Genomic DNA, 22,599 nt, shown 5'->3' on the forward strand with positions numbered 1-22,599 from the left:
ATTAAGAATCACCCTTTGTATTAGGGCACTGGTGTAATTAAGAAATAGTTTCTGGAATATCTTTGCTGTAAAAATCTCCCATCTAACTCATTGGCTAGACTTGCTGTCTACTGTCCCTATTTAAACTGTCCAAAGTATAACATGAAGCCTGATCCTAAAAGAGAATTAGACAGAGCTGAATTTGTGCTATCATTATAGAGATTTTTTTAAAAAAGTAATCTTTAATTGTGTGTAGAGTGATTTCTCCCTGGGAAGGAATGTTAAGTCTAAGACAACTGTATCATCCAAGAAAACTGTATTTTCCAAGAAAAGCTTTGTTGACTCAGGTCACCTTGCTGCCAGTCTGTAGGTCCCCATGGAAATGACCTTGCTTGCCTCTTGATTAAACTTCCTAAATTCTTTAGTTAAAAGGCTGTACCCCAACAGAGTTTTAAAATTACCCATTGGAGTCATGGAGTGAACTGTCCATTGCAGCAACAGGAAAAGGACGTGCATGTGGAGCACGGCTTCTGCCTTCAGACCAGAGCATGGAGAACAGGTTCCTGTGTACACCTCACAGTGAAATAGGATAGGCAGTAGCTGCATCACAGATTAAAGTTTAAGGGAGTCAGCTGCAGGGGGCACCATTATGAAGAAAGACCTGATACAAGCAGGGTGAGTGAGTGTGTAATTTCCCAGCATGTATTAATTCATGTATGTGAAGAAAAACAGACCAGATTGCAGGGGTGTACAATTTGGGTATGTTAGCTTGAGCCAGTGAATATTGAATTATTGATTAGGAGACTGCCTTGTGGAGATATGTGGAATGCTCACTGATATAGTTAAGTCAACTCAGATATTTGAGACATAAAGGATTGGCTGTGCTGTGTTTGTCAGCAGTAACATTGCACAAAGGGACAAGGTCACACACTGTCTTATTAATGCCATTCTCTCTACCAGGTATGTCTGCTCTTTTATAAAGGTAGTATATGTATCTGTTTTCTTCAAATATATTTATTTATCTTTTTAAAAGGTCAGTTGTTGGTATTACTTTTTGAATTTCATTTTCTGTATGTATCACTGCTCTAATCTCTTGTTCGTTTCTATTCTCCAAAGTTTCCTCATCATTAAGAATTTCATTTCTTTTGTTCAGAGGCTTTCATATTTGTTTCTGTTTAGAGCAATGTCTTCTGTAGCTGAAACCTTGGTCGTTATATGTAGTTAAGAATTGCTTTGAAAACCTAATCCTTGCTCTGCTGCACTGTGCCTTCAAGACCTCCTTTCAGGCTGGGCCCTATTACTCACTGTGAAGGAAAATGAGTGTCCTCTAACCTCCAAGACTTTTTTATGGGAATTACAGATAAAGAAGGACCCATGTAACAATCGAGTTCATTGGCCAGCTCTGAAGGTGGTATAGTCACACCACAAAAAGGCTGTAGAGGGAAGAAAATGAGAGCTTTCCTGTTTTGACAGTAATTGGCTTTAGCGATGAGTACTCACTCAGGTAATCAATTTTAGATGATCAGTAAATGTCCAAACTGACCATTTGGGAAATTCACAGACGAGGGCAATCAAGAATCTGCATGTGAAACTGAATTTATTTCTAGAAACCCAATTTCTGTAGTTACAGTAGTTCAACCAACACGGAAGATTTGTACAAACTGGTATCGCTGTGCATACCAGGATTGTTATATTTTTGTCTGAAAGTGTACAATCTGAGAGAAAGGTATGAATAATACTTGGTGTGCTCTAATACATATGTCTAGTCCCTGAACAATATTGTACCATAAAGCCTGCTCAACAGTGAGATGTAGCTTGCAGGTTTTTTCCAGGATTGTCCAGATGTAGCTGTAGAGAGCAGTAGGGAAGACCACAAGCCATGATATGAAGAGTAAGGGGGCCACTCTTCCAGACCAGGAGGAGCATGTCTGCTAAGTCTTATCTGCTTGGACTGAGTTGGCCTGTGATTCAATTGGTCCATGTGGTGATTTGGGCAGAGGCCCTTGGCCTCTTATGCTACCTGAGTGTGAATTCGTTGGATGAGTGGGTGAAAGGGGGGATGGGATGAGATGTGACAGGAAGACACTGAAGCCCTGGCAGTGGGAAGCCCTGGTGCTTATGATATCACTTTCCAGTGTGCACACACAAGCATTGCATTTGGTGTGCAGTAGGAAGACAGATTGGAAAACTGAAGTCTGGTTTCTAGACATTTTGAATTCATTTGTCATTCAGTTTTATGTGATAATTTTTATAAATAGTTTTGGAAGTAGTATAAAGGAGGTGATGGGGATTGTCCTTTGGTAACACTTGATCAGAATCTTTGTACCTTTCCACTAACACCATGCATTTTGCTTGGCATGATTCAGAGAAATTCAATTTCAGGGTACAAAAGGAGTTTCTGAATTGCAGACGTTTCCTAGGTGTGCATGGTGTTGGGTAGGTGGATAGGTGTTGTACTTGAGGTAAAATTGCACATATTTAGTGTATGTATCTGATGCATTTGGGCATATTACCTACATCCATACAACATCATTACCTACCACAAACAGCCAGGAAACCATGTTCTCTATGCATTCTTATTCTATCAGGTTTATGTGCTCTACTGTATACAGGATTCTCATAAAATGACAGAATTGCTATGAATCCCAGAAATCTCCCCAGCATATTTTCCAGGCACTTGGAATTAATTTAAAGAAGAACCAGAATTCTTCTGCTTGTTTCAGTTAGATTCGTGGTTGCCTAAATTATAAAATAACCTAAGTTCTCATTAGTAGGTGACAAGCTGGGTGCCTCAGGAGGACACTGAGCTGAAAGAACAAAGACAATAGCACGAGTTAAAGGATTGTATACTTATAAAGGATTATACTCTCACAGTCAGTGCTGTATCCATTACACAACAGCATGTCATTGACAGCTTAGGCACTGTCAATCTGCCCAATTCTTTCTCCCGTGATTTTAATCTTTAATGCACTCTCATTTGGCAGATGAGCATGAGAGTTTCAGCCATCTTGTCTACAATACTGGTAGCAATAGAAAACGAAGGGCTGAGAGAACACAAAATGTAGCTGGAAAAATCACCTTCAAAGGTTGTTATAACATTTTTTTAATTGGTATGTGATTGGTTTGTTTGTTTGTTTGTTTGTTTTGTAGCAAGAGTTGTTTCAGAGATTATAAGCAAATGTGCTATTATAAGATATATTAAAATGCAGACAGTTGCTTTATTTGGATCATCTCAGAGCTTTAAGCCAATGAATCATATTGCATGAAAAAGCAAAAATGGCATTAAGAAACAGACTGACTTGTTTTGTTTGTATTTAAAGAATGACAGTAAAATATAGTTGAATAAAAATGTAATAGTAAAAAGTGTCTCATCTTTGTTTTTTTTTTTTTTTTTTATGATCAAAAAAGCCAAACTGAGATGGTGACAATTTGATTCTTGCTTTGGAGACCATGTTTAGACATTTAGCATTTTTACATATCAGTTTGTATATGTGTAATATAATATAAAATTTACATACAAATACTGTATGACATTACATATGTAGTTCAATTGTTTTATACTTGTTTAAATATTAGTGTTCCTTAAAGAGAAGCAAGGCTACTCTTTTGGAATGAAATGAGCAGGGTACTCTGTAATTCTGCAACCCAAAGTCGTGAAACTAATACAAGAAAGTGACCTGGGCTTGTTTCCTTCACATTGCTGACAGCAAAACTTCTGATTAACAGATGTAGACAGGCTCCAAGAATGAGCTTGCCATAACCTCCTGTGTGATGCGCACCTTCTGAAGAGACAGAGTGAGAACTGTATCTGTCAAAGTCATTCCTTCCAGGTCTCCCCTATTTTGCTTCCCTTTGTTCATTATTGCTTCCCTCCTTGGCATTTACAATTAGGAAAAATTGAATTAGTGTTTTTAAATTGGAATACATTCTCTCATACAATGTATACTGACCACTGTTTTTCCTCCCTGTAATCCTCATAAGTCTATCCTACCTTCCCTCTTCCCCAGATCCACTCTCCCTGCTCCATTTTCTCTTCAGAAAAGAACAAACCTCCAAGAGTAGAGAGCCTAATAAGACCAAACAAGATGCAAAACAAAAGGCAATAGACCTCATACTGAGTCTGGACAAGGCAACTCAATAGGAAGAAAAGAGTTTCAAGAGCAGTTGAGGGAGTCAGAGCTACATCTTTTCTCACTGTTAGGATTCCCACACAAGCACCAAGCTAACAGCCATAACATACCAGCAGAGGACTTGGTAGACACCCATGCAAACCCCATTTTTGCCATTTTGGTCTGTGTGAAATTTTTGGCCATCCAGGTTGTATAAGTCTTGAGTTTCCTCTTCTGGTATGGGCTTCACATTAAAGCAATCATTGATTCCTGACTCCAAAGAGGTGGATGCCACCATGCCCCTGCACATCTTGCAGGCAGGACAGATTTTACATGAAGGGTTTTTTAGGTGGGTTGATGTCCAGGATTCTCTTCCTATAGCCTGTAGACTGTCTTTTCATCCCAAAGAGACTAGAACACTTGAGTGTAGTCTCCAAGCCTGCAAACATGTCTGTATTCTGTGAACTATGTGGATGTTGTCCTCAGCAATGGCTCTGTTGTCTGTTTTCAGAGAATAACCTTCTGTCCTAGCATTCATCTGCATTGTTTAGGGATCCCCATGGGATCTTCTTGGCCAACAATTCAACTGAGTATAGCCCAGTCCCCTCCTACTGAAGCCCTGCCTGGTCACAATAGATGGCCAGTTCAGTCTCTGTATTCTCCATTACTAGGAGTCCTCACTAAGGTATCATTAGGAAGAGAGGCCCCTTGATCTAGAAAACTTTATATGTCCCAGTACAGGGGATAGCCAGGGCCAAGAAGTGGGAGTGACTGGGTAGGGGAGCAGGGTGGGAGGAGGATATAGGAGACTTTTGGGATAGCATTTGAAATGTAAATGAAGAAAATATCTAAAAAATAAAAAAGAGTAAAATGAAATAAATAAATAAATCAAAAGTATTCCAAGTAATATTAGTGTTGATGCTTGTCCATGGGCTGAGTCTCAAGTTGGGTAAGATATAGTTTGGCTCTTCCCTTAGTGTCTGTTCCATCTTTGTGCCTGCATTTCCTTCTCTTCTCTTCTCTTCTCTTCTCTTCTCTTCTCTTCTCTTCTCTTCTCTTCTCTTCTCTTCTCTTCTCTTCTCTTCTCTTCTCTTCTTTTCTTTTATGTCTTTCCTTCTTTCTTAAGATTTATTTATTTATTAATTGTTAGTATGCTGTAGCTCTTTTGAGACACCAGAAGAGTGCATCAGATCTCATTACCATTGGTTGTGAGTCACCATGTCATTGCTGGGATTTGAACTCAGGGCCTTCAGAAGTACAGTCAGTGCTCTTAACCGCTGAGCCATCTCCATCCCCTGTGCCTGCATTTCTTGTTACAAGACAAATTTTGGGTAGAAAGTTTTATGGTTCAGGTGGTGTCCTTAAATTTCCACTGGCTGTCAATCCTGGCTGCAGGAAGTGGCCGATTCACATTCCACATCCCACTGCTATGAGTCTCAGTCATGTTACCCCCATACACTCCTGGGTGCCTTTTATATCTATGGTCTCCTTCACATGCTGAAGATTCCTCTACTTCCCTCCTCCCCAAACCCACACCCATAACCAACCCCATCCCTGCCAGCTGCAGATTTCCTAAATCTATGGCCCTCTCTCCTGTCTCTTACCACACCTGTTCCTAACCTTTCCCCTTTCCCATTTCCAGTCCTGCTTTCCAACAACTTCCTTCTCTACATCTCTCTCCTATGACTGTTTTATTCTGCCTTCTGAGTGAGATTCAACCATGCTCACTTCAGATAGCTTCTTTGGGTCTGTGGAATATAGCATGGATAACCAGTACTTTATGGTTAATGTTTACTTGTGAGTGAATTCATACATGCATGTCGGTTTGAGTCTGGATTACTTTTCTAGTTCTTTTCATGTGCTTGCAAGTTTCATGATGTCCTTGTTCTTTTTTTTTAATTTTTAATATTTTTATTACATATTTTCCTCAATTACATTTCCAATGCTATCCCAAAAGTCCCCCATAGCGCCCCCCACTTCCCTACCCACCCATTCCCATTCTTTTGGCCCTGGCATTCCCCTATATTGGGGCATATAAAGTTTGCAAGTCCAATGGGCCTCTCTTTCCATTGATGGCCGACTAGGCCATCTTTCGATACATATGCAGCTAGAGACAAGAGCTCCGAGGTTCTGGTTAGTACATCATGTTGTTCCAACAATAGGGTTGCAGATCCCTTTAGCTCCTTGGGTATTTTCTCTAGCTTCTCCATTGGGAGCCCTGTGATACATCCAATAGCTGTCTGTGAACATCCACTCCTGTGTTTGCTAGGCCCCGGCATCGTCTCACAAGAGACAGCTATATTTGGGTCCTTTCAGCAAAATCTTGCTAGTGTATGCAATGGTGTCAGCGTTTAGAAGCTGATTATGGGATGGATCCCTGGATACGGCAGTCTCTAAATGGTCCATCCTTTCATCACAGCTACGAACTTTGTCTCTGTAACTCCTTCCCTGGGTGTTTTGTTCCCAATTCTAAGAAGGGGCACAGTGTCCACACTTTGGTCTTCATTCTTCTTGAGTTTCATGCGTTTAGCAAATTGTATCTTATATCTTGGGTATCCTAAGTTTTGGGCTAATATCCACTTATCAGTGAATACATATTGTGTGAGTTCTTTTGTGATTGTGTTACTTCACTCAAGATGATGCCCTCCAGGTCCATCCATTTGGCTAGGAATTTCATAAATTCATTCTTTTTAATAGCTGAGTAGTACTCCATTGTGTAAATGTACCATAATTTCTGTATCCATTCCTCTGTTGAGGGACATCTGGGTTCTTTCCAGATTCTGGCTATTATAAATAGGGCTGCTATGAACATAGTGGAGCATGTGTCCTTTTTACCGGTTGGGACATCTTCTGGATATATGCCCAGGAGAGGTATTGCTGGATCCTCCGGTAGTACTATGTCCAATTTTCTGAGGAACCGCCAGACTGATTTCCAGAGTGGTTGTACAAGCTTGCAATCCCACCAACAATGGAGGAGTGTTCCTCTTTCTCCACATCCTCGCCAGCATCTGCTGTCACCTGAATTTTTGATCTTAGCCATTCTGACTGGTGTGAGGTGGAATCTCAGGGTTGTTTTGATTTGCATTTCCCTGATGATTAAGGTTGTTGAACATTTTTTCAGGTGCTTCTCTGCCATTTGGTATTCCTCAGGTGAGAATTCTTTGTTCAGTTCTGAGCCCCATTTTTTTAATGGGGTTATTTGACTTTCTGGAGTCCACCTTCTTGAGTTCTTTATATATATTGGATATTAGTCCCTTATCTGATTTAGGATAGGTGAAGATCCTTTCCCAATCTGTTGGTGGTTTTTTTGTCTTATTGATGGTGTCTTTAGCCTTGCAGAAGCTTTGCAGTTTCATGAGGTCCCACTTGTCAATTCTCGATCTTACAGCACAAGCCATTACTGTTCTATTCAGGAATTTTTCCCCTGTGCCCATATCTTCAAGGCTTTTCCCCACTTTCTCCTCTATAAGTTTCAGTGTCTCTGGTTTTATGTGAAGTTCCTTGATCCACTTAGACTTGACCTTAGTACAAGGAGATAGGAATGGATCGATTCGCATTCTTCTACATGTTAACAACCAGTTGTGCCAGCACCATTTGTTGAAAATGCTGTCTTTCTTCCACTGGATGTTTTTAGCTCCCTTGTCGAAGATCAAGTGACCGTAGGTGTGTGGGTTCATTTCTGGGTCTTCAATTCTATTCCATTGGTCTATTTGTCTGTCACTATACCAGTACCATGCAGTTTTTATCACAATTGCTCTGTAGTAGAGCTTTAGGTCCGGCATGGTGATTCCACCAGAGGTTCTTTTATCCTTGAGAAGAGTTTTTGCTATCCTAGGTTTTTTGTTATTCCAGATGAATTTGCAGATTGCACTTTCTAATTCGTTGAAGAATTGATTTGGAATTTTGATGGGGATTGCATTGAATCTGTAGATTGCTTTTGGCAAGATAGCCATTTTTACAATGTTGATCCTGCCAATCCATGAGCATGGGAGATCTTTCCATCTTCTGAGATCTTCTAGAATTTCTTTCTTCAGAGACTTGAAGTTTTTATTATACAGATCTTTCACTTCCTTAGTTAGAGTCACGCCAAGATATTTTATATTATTTGTGACTATTGAGAAGGGTGTTGTTTCCCTAATTTCTTTCTCAGCCTGTTTATTCTTTGTGTAGAGAAAGGTCATTGATTTGTTTGAGTTAATTTTATATCCAGCTACTTCACCGAAGCTGTTTATCAGGCTTAGGAGTTCTCTGGTGGAATTTTTAGGGTCACTTATATATACTATCATATCATCTGCAAAAAGTGATATTTTGACTTCATCTTTTCCAATTTGTATCCCTTTGATCTCCTTTTGTTGTCGAATTGCTCTGGCTAGGACTTCAAGTACAATGTTGAATAGGTATGGAGAAAGTGGACAGCCTTGTCTAGTCCCTGATTTTAGAGGGATTGCTTCAAGCTTCTCACCATTTACTTTGATGTTGGCTACTGGTTTGCTGTAGATTGCTTTTATCATGTTTAGGTATGGGCCTTGAATTCCTGATCTTTCCAAGACTTTTATCATGAATGGGTGTTGGATCTTGTCAAATGCTTTTTCCGCATCTAACGAGATGACCATGTGGTTTTTGTCTTTGAGTTTGTTTATATACTGGATTACGTTGATGGATTTCCGTGTATTGAACCATCCCTGCATCCCTGGGATGAAACCTACTTGGTCAGGATGGATGATTGTTTTGATGTGTTCTTGGATTCGGTTAGCAAGAACTTTATTGAGGATTTTTGCATCAATATTCATAAGGGATATTGGTCTGAAGTTTTCTATCTTTGTTGGGTCTTTTTGTGGTTTAGGTATCAGAGTAATTGTGGCTTCATAGAATGAGTTGGGTAGAGTACCTTCTGTTTCTATTTTGTGGAATAGTTTGTGAAGAACTGGGATTAGATCTTCTTTGAAGGTCTGATAGAACTCTGCACTAAACCCATCTGGTCCTGGGCTTTTTTTTAGTTGGGAGACTATCAATGAATGCTTCTATTTCTTTGGGGGATATAGGGCTGTTTAGATCATTAACCTGATCTTGATTCAACTTTGGTACCTGGTATCTGTCTAGGAACTTCTCCATTTCATCCAGGTTCTCCAGTTTTGTTGAGTATAGCCTTTGGTAGAAGGATCTGATGGTGTTTTGGATGTCTTCAGGATCTGTTGTTATGTCTCCTTTTTCATTTCTGATTTTGTTAATTAGGATGCTTTCCCTGTGCCCTCTAAGTGAGTCTGGCTAAGGGTTTATCTATCTTGTTGATTTTCTCAAAGAACCAGCTCCTTTGAATAGTTCTTCTTGTTTCCACTTGGTTGATTTCGCCCCTGAGTTTGATTATTTCCTGCCGTCTACTCCTCTTGGGTGAATTTGCTTCCTTTTGTTCTAGTGCTTTTAGGTGTGTTGTCAAGCAGCTAATGTGTGCTCTCTCTAGTTTCCTTTTGGAGGCACTCAGAGCTATGAGTTTTCCTCTTAGAAATGCTTTCATTGCGTCCCATAAGTTTGGGTATGTTGTGGCTTCATTTTCATTGAACTCTAAAAAGTCCTTAATTTCTTTCTTTATTCCTTCCTTGACCAAGGTATCATTGAGAAGAGTGTTGTTCAGTTTCCACGTGAATGTTGGCTTTCTATTATTTGTTATTGAAGATCAGCCTTAGTCCATGGTGATCTGATAGGATGCATGGGACAATTTCTATATTTTTGTATCTGTTGAGGCCTGTTTTGTGACCAATTATGTGGTCAATTTTGGAGAAGGTACCATGAGGTGCTGAGAAGAAGGTATATCCTTTTGTTTTAGGATAGAATGTTCTGTAGATATCTGCCAGATCCATTTGATTCATAATTTCTCTTAGTTTCACTGTGTCCCTGTTTAGTTTCTGTTTCCATGATCTGTCCATTGGTGAAAGTGGTGTGTTGAAGTCTCCCACTATTATTGTATGAGGTGCAATGTGTGCTTTGAGATTTACTAAAGTTTCTTTAATGAATGTGGCTGCCTTTGTATTTGGAGCATAGATATTCAGGATTGATAGTTCCTCTTGGAGGATTTTACGTTTGATGAGTATGAAGTGTCCCTCCCTGTCTTTTTTAATGACTTTGGGTTGGAAGTCAATCTTATCAGATATTAGAATGGCTACTCCAGCTTGTTTCTTCATGCCATTTGCTTGGAAAATTGTTTTCCAGCCTTTCATTCTGAGGTAGTGTCTATCTTTTTCTCTGAGATGAGTTTCCTGTAAGCAGCAAAATGTTGGGTCTTGTTTGTGTAGCCAGTTTGTTAGTCTATGTCTTTTTATCAGGGAGTTGAGTCCATTGATATTAAGAGATATTAAGGAAAAGTAATTGTTGTTTCCTGTTATTTTTGTTGTTAAAGTTGGCATTCTGTTCTTGTGGCTGTCTTCTTTTAGGTTTGTTGAGGGATTACCTTCTTGTTGTTTCTAGGGCGTGGTTCCTGTCCTTGTATTGGTTTTTTTCTGTTATTATCCTTTGAAGGGCTGGATTCGTGGAGAGATAATGTGTGAATTTGGTTTTGTTGTGGAATACTTTGGTTTCTCCATCTATGTTAATTGAGAGTTTGGCTGGGTATAGTAGCCTGGGCTGGAGTTTGTGTTCTTTTAGTGTCTGTATAACATCTGTCCAGGATCTTCTGGCTTTCATAGTCTCTGGTGAGAAATCTGGTGTAATTTTGATAGGCTTGCCTTTATATGTTACTTGGCCTTTTTCTCTTACTGCTTTTAGTATTCTGTCTTTATTTAGAGCATTTGTTGTTCTGATTATTATGTGTCGGGAGGTATTTCTTTTCTGGTCCAGTCTATTTGGAGTTCTGTAGGCTTCTTGTATGTTCATGGGCATCTCTTTCTTTAGATTTGGGAAGTTTTCTTCTATAATTTTGTTGAAGATGTTTGCTGGTCCTTTGAGTTGAAAATCTTCATTATCATCCACTCCTATTATCCGTAGGTTTGGTCTTCTCATTGTTTCCTGGATTTCCTGGATGTTTTGAGTTAGGATCTTTTTGCATTTTACATTTTCCTTGATTGTTGTGCCGATGTTCTCTATGGAATCTTCTGTACCTGAGATTCTCTCTTCCATCTCTTGTATTCTGTTGCTGATGCTGGTATCTATGGTTCCAGATTTCTTTCCTAGGGTTTCTATCTCCAGTGTTGCCTCATTTTGGGTTTTCTTTATTGTGTCTACTTCCCTTTTTAGGTCTAGTATGGTTTTGTTCATTTCCATCATCTGTTTGGATGTGTTTTCCTGTTTTTCATTAAGGACTTCTACCTGTTTGATTATGTTATCCTGTTTTTCTTTAAGGATTTGTAACTCTTTAGCAGTGTTCTCCTGCAATTCTTTAAGGGATTTTTGTGCTTCCTCTTTACTGTCTTCTACCTGTTTACCAGTGTTCCTTTGTATTTCTTTAAGTGTGTTATTAAAGTCCTTCTTGAAGTCCTCTACCATCATCAGGAGATATGCTTTTAGATCCGTGTCTAGCTTTTCCGGTGTGTTGGGGTGCCCTGGACTGGGCGAAGTGGGAGTGCTGGGTCCTGATGATGGTGAGCGGTCTTGGTTTCTGTTAGTAAGAATATTACGTTTACCTTTCGCCATCTGGTAATCTCTGGGGTTAGTTGTTGTCGTTGTCACTGTTTAAAGATTGGAGCAGAAGCTCTGTTCCACTCACCAGCAGTCTCAAAATCCTGTGGCGGGGGTCGTGGGTAGCTGGCGGTACTCCGGAAGAGGCCTGTGGTCCTACTCAGGCCGGTTTCTGCTTCCCTAACTAATGCAGTCTCAAGTCCCGCGCTTAATTGGATTGGAGCAGAAGCTGTGTTCCACTCACCAGAAGTCTTAAGATCCTGTGGCGGGTGTTGTGGGTAGCTGGCGAGTGTCAGCCGACCCTGCTCCCTAGGTATTCCGGTGCTTTTCTGACTGGAAAAGGCTTGTGGCCCTACGTAGGCCGGATTTCTGCCTCCCCAACCAAAGCAGTCTCAGGTCCCGCGTGATTGGACTGGAGCAGAAGCTGTGTTCCACTCACCAGCAGTCTCAAAATCCTGTGGCGGGGGTCTTGGGTAGCTGGCGGGTGTCAGCCGACCCTGTGCTCTAGCTAAGCTGGTGCTGGTCCGGCCAGATGAGTCCTGTGGCCCTACTCAGGCCGGTTTCTGCTTCCCTAACTAATGCCGAAAGGTAATTTTCATGTGCAAGCTGATATAAATATGCCTCTGAGGACATTTTAGTGTGTCCTGGGAGCTCTAAAGAAAAGCAAGAGTGTAAAATATCAGTCCTTTAAGTGTAGCTATGATTATAGTATTTTTGCAGAACCATGTACCTCAATGTTAGTTACCTGATTTGTGTTTACAAGTGTCTTAGTTAGGGTTTTACTGCTGTGAACAGACACCATGACCAAGGCAAGTCTTATAAAAAACAACATTTAATTGGGGCTGGCTTACAGTTTCAGAGGTTCAGTCCACTATCATTAAGGTGGGAGCATGGCAGTATCCAGGCAGGAATGGCACAGGAGAAGCTGAGAGTTCTATGTCTTCATCCAAAGGCTGCTAGTGGAAGACTGACTTCTAAGCAACTAGAGTGAGGATCTTATGCCCACACCCACAGTGACACACCCATTCCAACTAGATCACACCTATTCCAACAAGGCCACACCTCCAGATGGTGCCACTCCCTGGTCCTAGGATATACAAACCATCACAACAAGGCATTCCTCTAAGAAAGAAAGACAAGGAAACAGTAACTTAACCAATACCTTTATTTGATTTGTAGCTGCATTAGAACTATGCTGTAGAACTGTCAATCTGTTTTGTCTTATACCACTTTAATATTACAAAAGGTGTACTCATTGAAAAAGTTATAAATATATGTCCAGGGTTTTTTTGCCCCTCCCCCCAGTTTTTTTTTTTTAAAGCGTGCATGTCCCATACCTCACTTCACTTCAAATATCTTCTTTTTTTTAAAAGAACTATTTATTTTATGTATAGGAGTACACTGAAGCTGTCTTCAGACACACCAGAAGAGGGCAACAGATTCCATTACAGATGGTTTTGAGCAACCATGTGGTTGCTGGGAGTCGAAGTCAGAACCTCTGGAAGATCAGTTAGTGCTCATAACCACTGAGCCATCTTTCCAGCTCCCATCCAAAACCTTCTAATAAGCAAATCATCCATGTTAAAGTTGGTGATGCTCATATACTTGTAGTGACATTGCTAAGTTTATTGAGAGGGCAGTTTATGAGAGTCAAGAATGTTGTCATGGAGAAACCTTATTCCATATTCCACATGTCTATGAGGAACAAATGTCAAAGTGTGTGAATGCAATGTGGAAACTTTTCATTTGTTATTCTTCTTTTAATACGTATATCATGTGTCACAATAAATAAAAGCCATGTGAATATACAAAAATTAAATGAAGCAATGTCCCTGTTTCTGTCCTAGAATAACAAGAATATATGTAGTATTCTGCCTTTGGTAGACATTCTGAATATGATACAAGCTTACAATTAATTGGTTTTCTGAGTTTACTGGGAATATGACCAAAGTCACACTGCAGAAAATCCCTAAGGTACTAGGTATTTGGCAGTTCTTCTCTTTGTCCTGGTTCACTTTGCAAATGTGGTTTGACTCATACTATATGAAAAATTATGAACGCAGTCAGTGTGGTAAGTCTTTGAGTTGTTCCTTTGTTCTTCAGATATGCGATAATCATATAAAAAATCTCACATATAAAAAGGATATTATAAATGTGAGCTATGTAATAAATGCCCTTATCATGATGGATTTCTTCAAAGATGTAAAACAACCCATAATGAGGGGGAACACCATGAAAATAAACAAAGTGGTAACCTTAAGATCTGATTCATCTTTATCATTAGACCAAATTATGAAATTCATAAAACTATTAAAAAGTTTGAATATGGTAAAGCTTTAACATGTACCAATTATTGTTGCAGGAATGAAAGAAGTCGTATTGGAGAGAAACCCTATGAATGTTATCAATGTGGTAAAGCCTTTGCACGTCACAATCATCTACAAATACATAAGAGAGCACATACTGGAGAGAAACCTTATGAATGTAATCAATGTGGTAAAGCCTTTGCTTGTCACAGTCGTCTCCAAAGACATAAAAGAACACATACTGGAGAGAAACCTTATGAATGTAATCAATGTGGGAAAGCTTTTGCACGTCACAGTCATCTCCAAAGACACGAAAAAACACATAATGCAGAGAAATCCTATGAATGTAATCAATGTGGTAAAGCCTTTTCACAACAGAATAATCTCCAATATCATAAGAGAAGACATACTGGAGAGAAACCTTATCAGTGTAATCAATGTGGTAAAGCTTTTGCATTTTACAATAGTCTCCAGTATCATAAAAGAACACATACTGGAGAGAAACCTTATGAATGTAATCAATGTGGTAAAGCTTTTGCATTTAAGTATAGTCTCCAAAAACATACAAGAATACATACTGGAGAGAAACCTTATCAATGTGATCAATGTGGTAAAGCCTTTTCACATGTTATTCGTCTCCAATATCATAAAAGAACACATACTGGAGAGAAACCTTATGAGTGTAATCAATGTGGTAAAGCCTTTGCATTTCACAATAGTCTCCAAAAACATAAAAGAATACATACTGGAGAGAAACCTTATCAATGTAATCAATGTGGTAAAGCCTTTTCACAACAGAATAGTCTCCAATATCATAAAAAAACACATACTGGAGAGAAACCTTATGAGTGTAATCAATGTGGTAAAGCCTTTGCATGTCATAATAGTCTCCAAAAACATAAAAGAACACATACTGGAGAGAAACCGTATCAATGTAATCAATGTGATAAAGCCTTTGCACATCACAATAGTCTCCAATATCATAAAAGAACACATACTGGAGAGAAACCTTATGAATGCAATCAATGTGGTAAAGCTTTTGCAAGTCACACTCATCTCCAAGTACATGAAAAAACACATTTTAGAAAAAAACCTTAGAATGCAATCAATGTTGTAAAGACTTTGGATGTAAGACTAATCTCCAAAGACATAAAGGAATATATACTGGACAGAAACCTTATGAATGTAATCAATGTGGTAAAGCATTTGCAACTCACAGTCATCTACAGTGACATAAAAGAACACAGAGGAGAGAAACCTGGTTATTGTTTACATATTGACATAAGGAGATACAAGTATGTATCAAATTGACCAGGGATGGATTGCGATTGCTACTCTTGGTTTTCAATATAAGATCTAAAATGGAAAGCATAGGTTCAGGCATGGTGATACATGCCCTTGAACCCTAGGAAATGAGTATCAAGCAGATCTCTGAGTTCAAGTCCATCCTGATACAGAACAAGTTTCAGGTAAAGAAAAGCTTAGGTCTAGGCCTGTGGATACAGAGCCTTGCAGATCTCCGAGTTCAAGGTCAATATATAGAACAAGTTCCAGGACAGACAAGCTGAGGCAGTAAAGGAGTTGGAGAACAGAAAACTGGTATAATGTAATAGAAGAGGCCATGTCCCAGGCCCAGAAAGCAGTAGAACTCAGCAGCTTTGTCCCTGAGGCTCTGACTTTAGAGGTAAGAATAGAAGGGACTACTGGGAAAATGGAAGCTTGTTAGCTGTAGCTGAGAAATTAGAAGTGTTGATGAAGAGACCAGCATCACTGAGGTGAAATCTTCTAGGAAGTGTTTTCTGAGAGGACAAAGAAACTGTGTTCCAGAGATAGCCAGGATTGTACCTTGTGTTGCAGCTAAACTTGGTCACATGTAAGAATCACCCAGGTGGTACTGGTTTTGAAGGCATGACGGTGTCATGAGGAGCAGCTGAGGCTTGGACTCATGAAGGGAGCATAAGTGACTAGGCTATCAGTGAAGCCTAGATGTAGCAGAAGAACCCAACATATTGAAGATGCCAGTCCCACGGGATGTGCAGAAAGAACAGTAAAGTGGAGTCAACCAGAGCTTAGAGTGATACAGAGGTCAGAGCTCGAGAAGTGACCTTATCTCTTTGGAGGACAGGAGAAGATCATGTGTGCATCCAAGACATTGGAACAAGAAACTGTACCACTGAGGTTACCTTGGAGACCCCAAGAACTTTGAGATGCCAGAGCTGTGGGGTACCTGCTCAGGAAAACCAGCCAAAGAGAAAGAATTGTGCTGCAGTGAACAAAGCAGAAAAGAGTTGGAGATCTGAAGAATGCTTTAACATCAGACATGGAGATGCAGTTTGGAGATTTCAAAGCTGGCTTTAGGTTTTGTTTTGGTCCAGTATTTCCTCATGACACTTAGGAATGGTGAAGTATATTTTTTGAAGTTGGAAGTATATGATCTGTTTTTATTTTCTTTTTTAGGGGATTACAGTTACATGATTGGATGAATCTCAGAAGAGACTTTGACCTTTGGACTTTTAACATTTTTGAGACTGGTATAGATGATGGGGACTTTTGAAGTTGGACCACCTGTATTTTCCATTATGCCATGTTTAAGTATGGTCCCCATACATTTCTGTACTCCAACAAGCTTATGGGGCCAGTAAGTGGAATGTGGGAGTTTTTAATTTGCTTGTCACGAGGAGTGGCTCTATTTAGATGTGTGACCTTTTTGGAGGAAGTGGATATCTCTGGGGGTGGACTTTGAAGATCCACCAAGTGCAAAACAGACCCTCCTATTCCCTCCCTGGAAGACAGTTTCTTCCTGGCTGCCTTTGGATCAAAATGCAGAACTTAACAGCTTTCTCCAGCATCACGTCTGCCTGCATGCTGCTGTGCTTCCTGCTATGATGAAAATGGACTAAACCTCTGAAACTGTAAGCCAGCCCCAATTAAAGGTTTGCTTTTATGAGAGTTGCCTTGGTCATGATGTCTATTCCTAGCAATGGAAACACTAAGATAGAAACCTTGGGAGTGTATTTAATATGGTGAAGCCTTTGCACAATTCTGTAGGCTTCATCATCATGAAAGAATATGTACTGGAGCTAGACAGTGGTGGTGCATGCCTTTAATCCCAGCACTTGGGAGGAAGATGCATGCGGACTTCTGAGTTCTTGGCCAGCCTGGTCTACAGGGTGAGTTCCAGGACAGCCTGGGCTATATAGAGAAACCCTGTCTCAAACAATCAAAAAACAAAAACAAAAAACAAACCAACAAACAAAAGAATATGTACCAGAGAGAAACCTTTTGAATGTATTTACTGTGGTTAAGAAGGAATGACTTTGACAGAAATAGTTCTCACTCTGTCTCTTTAGAATGTGAGCATCACACAGGAGTTCATGACAAGCTCATTCTTGGACCCTGTCTACATCTGTTAAATCAGAAGTTTTGCTCTTTGCAATGTTAAATCTGATCATGCAGGAAACAAGCCCAGGTCACTTTATTATCTTGTATTAGTTCTCACGACTTTGCAGTGAGGAATTACATTTTCCTGCTCATTTAATTCCAAAGGAGTTGTCTTGCTTCTCTTTAATGAAAACTAAACTCTTTTAAACAACTATATAAAAAATAAAAATACATATGTAACTTTATACAATATTGCTACATTAATTTTATATAAAACATATACAAAGTGATACATAAAAATGTTAAATGTCTAAACCCATTCTCCAAAGCAAACATAAAAGGGTCCACCATCTAAGTAAGCTTGGTTATTTGATAAGAAGAAAATGAAGATGAGTCGCCTGTCATCCATTGCTAGTGTCTTCGTTCATTTAGCTCAGTGCCCTCCTGAGGCACCCGGCTTGTCATCTACTAATGAGAAGTTAGATTATTTTATATTTTATGCCGCCATGAATCTAACTGTAACAATCATGAGAATTCTGATTCTTCTTAAAAATTAATTTCAAGTGCATGGAAAATATATGGAGGTGATTTCTGGAATTCCTAGCAATTTTGTCATTTTATGAGAACTCTGTATACTGTAGACACATATAAACATGGTAGAATAAGACTGTACAGAGAACATGGTTTCCTGGTTTTGTTGTAGGTAATGATGTTGTATGGATATAGGTAATATGTCCAAATGCATCAGATACATACACTATTTACATGCCATTTACCTCAAGTATAACCATACAACACTGTTTCAACTAATTTTAGTTGATTTATGTTTTGGATAGCCCTGGTGTTGCTTGTATTTTGATGCTAATTCCGCTCTTCTGGGAGGAGACGTGAACAAGCAATGAATTACTCTCAGGTGACTTCTCCCTTAATTTGTAAAATAAAAGCTAGAGCCTGTGACTGGGCAGGAGAAGGGAAGGTGGAGCTGTAAGGTTGAGAGAGAAGGAGGAGAAGAGAGGGCAGTGGAGGAGCAGGTGGAAGGAAGGTGGAGCCAAAGCATGGGGCTCCATGGGGCTCGGAGAAACTGCAAGGTAGAAGTGATCTCATAGATGGGGAAGATGGTAGTGTAGTGGTAGATCTGCCCAAGCTAGGCATGCAGCTTGTATTCATATTAATTGAGTTGTGTTTTCTTCATCCGGGCTTATTTGGGTTGGAGATTTACCGCAACAAAATAGTGCCCAACATATTGATTAGAACTCAACTCACCGGAGATAAAAGTCCACTGACCCTCAACCTCAAATATGGCTTGGGCAGTGATCTAGGCTGCAGCAGTGTTTATTGAAAGCTGACTGGGTTTGAGGGGCCTACAGAGAACAGCCAGGGGCAGCACCCCAGCCTGAAGCTGGACTTGAGCAGTGCTGTGTAAGAATTGCAAGGAGGGACAGGTGACCCTGGAACACAACTGCCTGAGAGGTAGTTTTCAGGCAGACACAGTGAACTGATCTGGGCATCTGCCCAGGAGAGTCTTTTCTGTGTTCCCTTCCCTGTATCTCCACCCCCAAACCCCACTCCATGTCTAGGACAGCCAGACTGGATCTCCAGACTGCTTGCTTGCATGCACTGTGGGTTGCCTGAGATCAGCACACAAGTACACACTGCCAGCTGCAACCCAAACAGGGACACAGAAGGTGCGGTCTTTCTACACTCAGCCCCTCCTTGTAAATACAAGAATCAGGATACAAAGGTACAAAGGGCTCTGGACAAGGTAATAAATTGATACTTAAAGATGAGAAATATGGGCTGGAGAGAATGCTCAGTGGTTAAGAGCACTGACTGCTCTTCCAAAGGTCCTGAGTTCAAATCCTAACAACCATCCATAATGAGATCTGATGGCTTCTTCTGCTATGCCTGAAGACAGCTACCGTATACTTAGATATAATAAATAAATCCTTTAAAAAAAAAGACAATAAATATCTTTTGGGCTTTTTGTTATGATATTTTGAATGGTTTGACAGGGATGGATTTAAAGGAAATAGAGACATTTATTGGTATTGCCATATTCTCTTAATTTACTATGTCTTCTAAAAAACACGGCCCTAGAAAAAAATTCCTTGTCTTAGAAAAGAGATTACAAGTAACACTAGAACTAAAGATTGAGGATTTTGTTGGGCAAAAGAAACAAAGTCTAGTGAATAATTTACTAAAGCTAGCAAACCAAAATAAGGCAGATGCTGCAATATTAGAATTACAACATAAAGAGAAGCAGGGCTTAGAACAGAAGACACAGGAATTATAGAACAGCATGAACAACAGAAAAAGAAGTTTAAGACTTGGCAATGTGGCCTAGAGGAAACACTAGAATTGAAGACACAGGAAATTGTAGGTCAGAATAAGAGACATTTCTGAAAATGAAAGTGGGAGACTAGAGGTGGAAAATAAGCTAGAAGCAAGGATGCAGCAGCTCACAAATCAGACTGAGCAGCAGAGAGAAAATAATAAGGATCGGGAGCAAGACTGGAGAATAAACCTTTTAAAATGAATCAATCAAAACAAAATGGACAGAGGACTATCAGAATTGAAATATAAAGAAAAAGTCAAAATGTGGAGGCAGAACCTTCAACAGAGAACACAGGAACTCAAGGAACAGGAAGAGCAACAACAGAAGAGATAAGAATCGTGGACACAGACATTAAGGGGGGAATTTAAAATTTCGATTAAGGAAAATACTCAGTTTAGAGACAGAAGATAAAATTAGAGAAAGCCAAACAAAGGTTATTAGAAAACAAACTTTATCTGGTTAATATACAACAAGGACCAACCAGATGATGATTATCTACAGGGTTATTAGGAATTTGAATGACAACCCGTGGATATGTTAGAACTGAAAACATTGAAGGAAAGTGTCAATAATTTTGGAATACATTTGCCATTTGTAAAACAAATCCTGACTTCTTGGGCTGTTAAAAGTAGGATAATCCTCCAAGACTGGAAAGATATGGCAAGAGAAATATTAGAACCTGCTACAAATTTACAATGGTGCACATGGTGGAGAGACGTGGTGAGGGAGATAGTACGACAAACTAGAACCAGGGGTAGAGAGATTTCCACAGACCAACTGCTTGGTGAAGGTCATTATGCTGAGATAGAGGTGCAGGCTGTACATGATGAAGAAACTCTGGCACTGTGGTGATTGTCAACCTTAAAGAACTGGAACAAAGTCGCAGAATCAGGGAAGAGTTGAACCATTAACTCAAGTCGTACAAGCTCCAAAAGAAATCTTCCCTGATTTTTTTTTTTTTTTTTTACAAAGGCTAACTTCAGCTGTGAAAGGGAGTATATCAGATTCAGCAGCAAGAAAGGCAATAATTGTGCTTTAACCTTTGAAAATGCAAATGCTAAATGCAGGGAAATAATCAGACCACTGCGGGCAAGGTCAGTATCGATAGATGAGTGGATTAGATATACAGCTGATGTTGGATCTTGTTCACCTGATATGACTGTAATAGGAGAAGCTGCCACTAGACACCTAGAGATGACCCAAGATTTCAAATGTTTAAATGTGAGTGGGATAAGATGAAAGACACTGAAATTAATAGAGGAGAAAGTAGGGAAAAGCGTCGAAGATATGGGCACAGGGGGAAAATTCCTAAACAGAACAGCAATGGCTTGCGCTGTAAGATCAAGAATGGACAAATGGGACCTCATAAAATTGCAACGCTTCTGAAAGGCAAAAGACACTGTCAATAAGGCCACCAACAGATTGGGAAAGGATTTTTACCAATCCTAAATCTTATAGGGGACTAATACTCAATATATACAAAGAGCTCAAGAAGCTGGACTCCAGAAATTCAAATAACCCCATTAAAAATGGGGTTCAGAGCTAAACAAAGAATTCTCAACTGAAGAATACCAAATGGCTGAGAAGCACCTGAAAAAAGTGTTCAACATCCTTAATCATCAGGGAAATGCAAATCAAAACAACCTTGAGATTCCACCCCACACCAGTCATAATAGCTAAGATCAAAAATTCAGGTGACAGCAGATGCTCGCGAGGATGTGGAGAAAGAGGAACACTCCTCCACTGCTGGTGGGATTGTAAGCTTGTACAACCACTCTGGAAGTCAGTCTGGAGGTTCCTCAGAAAATTGGACATAATACTACCGGAAGATCCAGCAATACCTCTCCTCGGCATATACCCAGAAGAAGTTCTAACTGGTAATAAGAACACTTGCTCCATTATATCAATAGCAGCCTTATTTATAATAGCCAGAAGCTGGAAAGAACCCAGATGTCCCTCAACAGAAGAATGGATACATAAAATGTGGTACATTTACACAATGGAGTACTACTCAGCTATTAAAAACAATGGATTTATGAAATTCTTGGACAAATGGATGTATCTGGAGGATATCATCCTTAGTGAGGTAACCCTATCACAAAAGAAGTCATTAGATATGCACTCACTGATAAGTAGATATTAGCCCAGAAACGTAGAACACCCAAGATACAATTTGCAAAACACAAGAAAATCAAAAAGAGGGAAGACCAATGGGTGGATATTCATTCCTCCTTAGAATAGGGAACAAAATACCCATGAAAGGAGTTACAGAGATAAAGTTTGGAGCTAAGACAAAAGGATGGACCACCCAGAGACTACCCCACCCGGGGATCCATCCCATAATCAGCTATCAAACCCAGACACTATTGCATATGCCAGAAAGATTTTTCTGAAGGGACCCTGTTATAGCTGTCTCCTGTGAGGTTATGCCAGTACCTGGCAAATACAGAAGTGGATGCTCACAGTCATCTATAAGATGGAACTCAGGGCCCCCAATGGAGAAGCTAGAGAAAGCACCCAAGGAGCTGAAGTGGTCTGCAACCCTATAGGTGGAACAACAATATGAACTAACCAGTACCCCCAGAGCTCATATCTCTAGCTGTATATGTAGCAGAAGATGGCCTAGTCAGCCATCACTGGGAAGAGAGGCCCCTTGGTCTTGCAAACTTTATATGCCCCAGTACAGGGGAATGCCAGGACCAAGAAGCAGGAGTGGGTGGGTAGGGGAACAGGGCGGAGGGAGGGTATAGGGAACTTTTGGGATAGCATTTGAAATGTATATAAAGAAAATATCTAATAAAAGTAAATAAATAAAAATGTGGTGAGTGAGATCATCTCAGAAATGACTGCAAGAAAAACCAAAGTAATACCAAAAGGGGGCCTA

General features: G+C 39.8%; 1 protein-coding gene across 1 annotated transcript in view; it reads left to right on the plus strand.

Moving 5' to 3' along the window:
- The window catches only part of LOC115029036 (uncharacterized), a 159,318-nt gene that overhangs the window by 81,428 nt on the left and 55,291 nt on the right, over positions 1 to 22,599 (plus strand). Inside the window, exons 8-10 of the mRNA XM_085830948.1 lie at positions 14,154 to 15,071; positions 15,155 to 15,227; positions 17,710 to 17,744. Coding sequence (XP_085687074.1) covers positions 14,154 to 15,071; positions 15,155 to 15,227; positions 17,710 to 17,744 — 1,026 coding nt within the window. The remainder of the gene's footprint in view (positions 1 to 14,153; positions 15,072 to 15,154; positions 15,228 to 17,709; positions 17,745 to 22,599) is intronic.

The sequence above is a fragment of the Mus caroli genome, unplaced genomic scaffold (genome assembly GCF_978045245.1).
Source record: "Mus caroli unplaced genomic scaffold, Mus_caroli_1 scaffold_15, whole genome shotgun sequence".
Lineage (NCBI taxonomy): Eukaryota > Metazoa > Chordata > Mammalia > Rodentia > Muridae > Mus > Mus caroli.